The 2,281-nt window shown below is 53.7% G+C and overlaps 1 protein-coding gene across 1 annotated transcript; it reads left to right on the top strand.

Annotated features, from left to right (window-relative positions):
• Window positions 1-209: 209 nt before the first annotated feature.
• LOC309883614 (neuropeptide Y receptor type 2-like) lies at window positions 210-1,373 on the top strand (the record flags this gene model as incomplete). Its single annotated transcript, XM_082771855.1, has 1 exon — window positions 210-1,373. The coding sequence occupies one exon, from the start codon at window positions 210-212 to the stop codon at window positions 1,371-1,373; it is 1,164 nt and encodes a 387-aa protein (XP_082627981.1).
• Between the last annotated feature and the right edge of the window lie 908 nt (window positions 1,374-2,281).

The raw sequence follows: 2,281 nt of genomic DNA, 5'->3' as shown, positions 1-2,281 counted from the left end.
AGGTGAAAGGCCATTCGGTGTGAGGAAGAATATGGGGTAAGCATCAGGCAGAAGGATGTCACTGGTGCTGTGACATGGCAAAATGCTGTGTGGGAGATGCCCTTGGAGTCTCAGCTCTTATTGTGATGCTCTGCTGCCTCCCCTGCTCTCACCTCTGCTGTGCTTATGTTCCAGCCCCCCTTCTCCCGACTGAAGGGCCCAGGCCAGGCATGGGACTGCTGGAGGGAGCCAACAGCACCCTCGCCATGGAGAAGACAGCATTAGAGGAGAAGCTGCCGCAGGGCTGGCACACCAAGGACTTTGTCACCCCTAGCCAGGATCTCTCTGGGTCCCGCAGCGTTATGATGGACAGCACCAAGATCCTGGGGGTCCAGGTGGTTCTGATTGCTGCCTACTCCCTCATCATCCTGCTGGGCTTCATCGGCAACTCCTTGGTCATCTACATCATCGTGAAGTACAAGACCATGAGGACTGTCACCAACTTCTTCATAGCGAACCTGGCCCTGGCAGACCTGATGGTGGACACCCTCTGCCTGCCGTTCACCCTGGTGTACACGCTGCTGGACGAGTGGAAGTTCGGAGCTGTTCTTTGCCACCTGGTCCCTTACGCTCAAGCCCTGAGCGTCCACGTGTCCACTCTCACTCTCACCGTGATAGCCCTGGACAGGTATCGGTGTATCGTTTTCCACCTGGACAGCAGGATCTCCAAGAGGCTCAGCTTCACCATCATAGCCATCATGTGGCTGGCAGCAGCGGTCCTAGCGGGTCCTCTGGCCATCTTCAGGGAGTACCGCTATGAGGAAATCCCGTCCATCAACCTCAAAATGGCAGTCTGCTCAGAAAAATGGCCTTCTGGCAACAACAGAGACGCCACCATCTACAGCCTGTCCATGCTCCTCCTGCAGTACGTTTTCCCTCTGGCAGTTATTTGCTATGCCTACACCAGGATCTGGTTCAAGCTGAAAAACCACGTCAGCCCCACTTCTAGGAATGAAAACCAGTGCCGGAGGAGGAAAACCACCAAAATGCTAGTGATGGTAGTCGTGGTATTCGCAGTCTGCTGGCTCCCCTTCCACATGTTCCAGCTTGCCATTGATCTTGATCTGGTTCTTATCTTCCACGAATACAAACTCCTGTACACTGTCTTCCACGTGGGGGCCATGTGCTCTACGTTTGTCAACCCCCTGCTGTACGGATGGATGAACAAGAACTACAGGAACGGCTTCCTCACCTTTTTCCGCTGCCAGGACAAGCCAGAGAGCCTCCACACCGAGGGCTCGGTGAGGGGCAGGTCGTACATCTTCAGGGCCAACACCCTAAACGGGAGCATCAAGCAGTCTGCTGGCAACGGGCCGCTGCCCACAGAGGTTTAGGGATGGGATGTGCACCCCTGGGACTGAGGCTGGCAGAGCCCAGAGACGTTCTTGGTGAATGCCTCTTTTTTTTTTTTTTGTGCTGCCAAAACTTTAGAGCTACTGCAGCCACGTGGAAATATCCCCCCTGTATCTCTCAGTACAATAAATCTGGTGTATTTCTGTCTGACCAAACAAATGACTTTTTCCTTTCTCTGTGTTTAAGCGATGCATGCAGAAGCATGAAAAATCACAGAGGGAGCTTCCATTTAGCCAGCAAAATACACCCTTTTAGCCACTTCCATTTGCCAAAGTGGGCTGTTCAACCTTTTACCCCCTGACACGACACATTATGATGGAGAACCATTATCGTGCATGCTTGTTTGTCTGTACGTCTCCCAGCCTCAAGCCGTATTGATCCATCTTTAGCTAATGCCTCTGAGGGGAGGGAGACCTGCTCTCCTCGGGACACACAGGCTGCTTGGGGCCATCGCTGCCAGGGCCGTGGCAGGGGAGCCGGAGGGTGCAGGATGGAGCTGGGCCATCGAGGATCCATGCACAGCACCTGCACAAATCCTCTCTGCGGCCCAGGGGAGGAGCTCTTGTCCCCAGCGAGCCCTGGAGGTGGCAGTGATGCTACTTACCACAGCTTCTTTTGCAAGTGCTGAAGCAAGGCTTTGGGGACACCCCTGGGTGACAGCTCACGACACACAAGCTGATATTCATTAGCGAGTGCCCACGTGCAGAGCAGGCAGAGGGGCAGATAGGAAAGGAAAAAAAAAACACATCGGTGACAGCATCTTCCAAAGTGCTTAGAGGGTTTTAAGGCTTTTCTCTTTCTGGGGTTGGAGGTGCTCTGGGTCTTATATGGGTGCTTCTGCTCAGAAGAGAGAAGTAATCCACTTGCATGGTTGTTGCAGAGGTGGTGT

This window comes from Aythya marila (assembly GCF_965140915.1).
Source record: "Aythya marila genome assembly, chromosome: 14".
NCBI lineage: Eukaryota > Metazoa > Chordata > Aves > Anseriformes > Anatidae > Aythya > Aythya marila.
The sequence above is the reverse complement of the archived record's forward strand: the minus strand, read 5'-3'. Positions and strand labels throughout refer to the sequence as shown.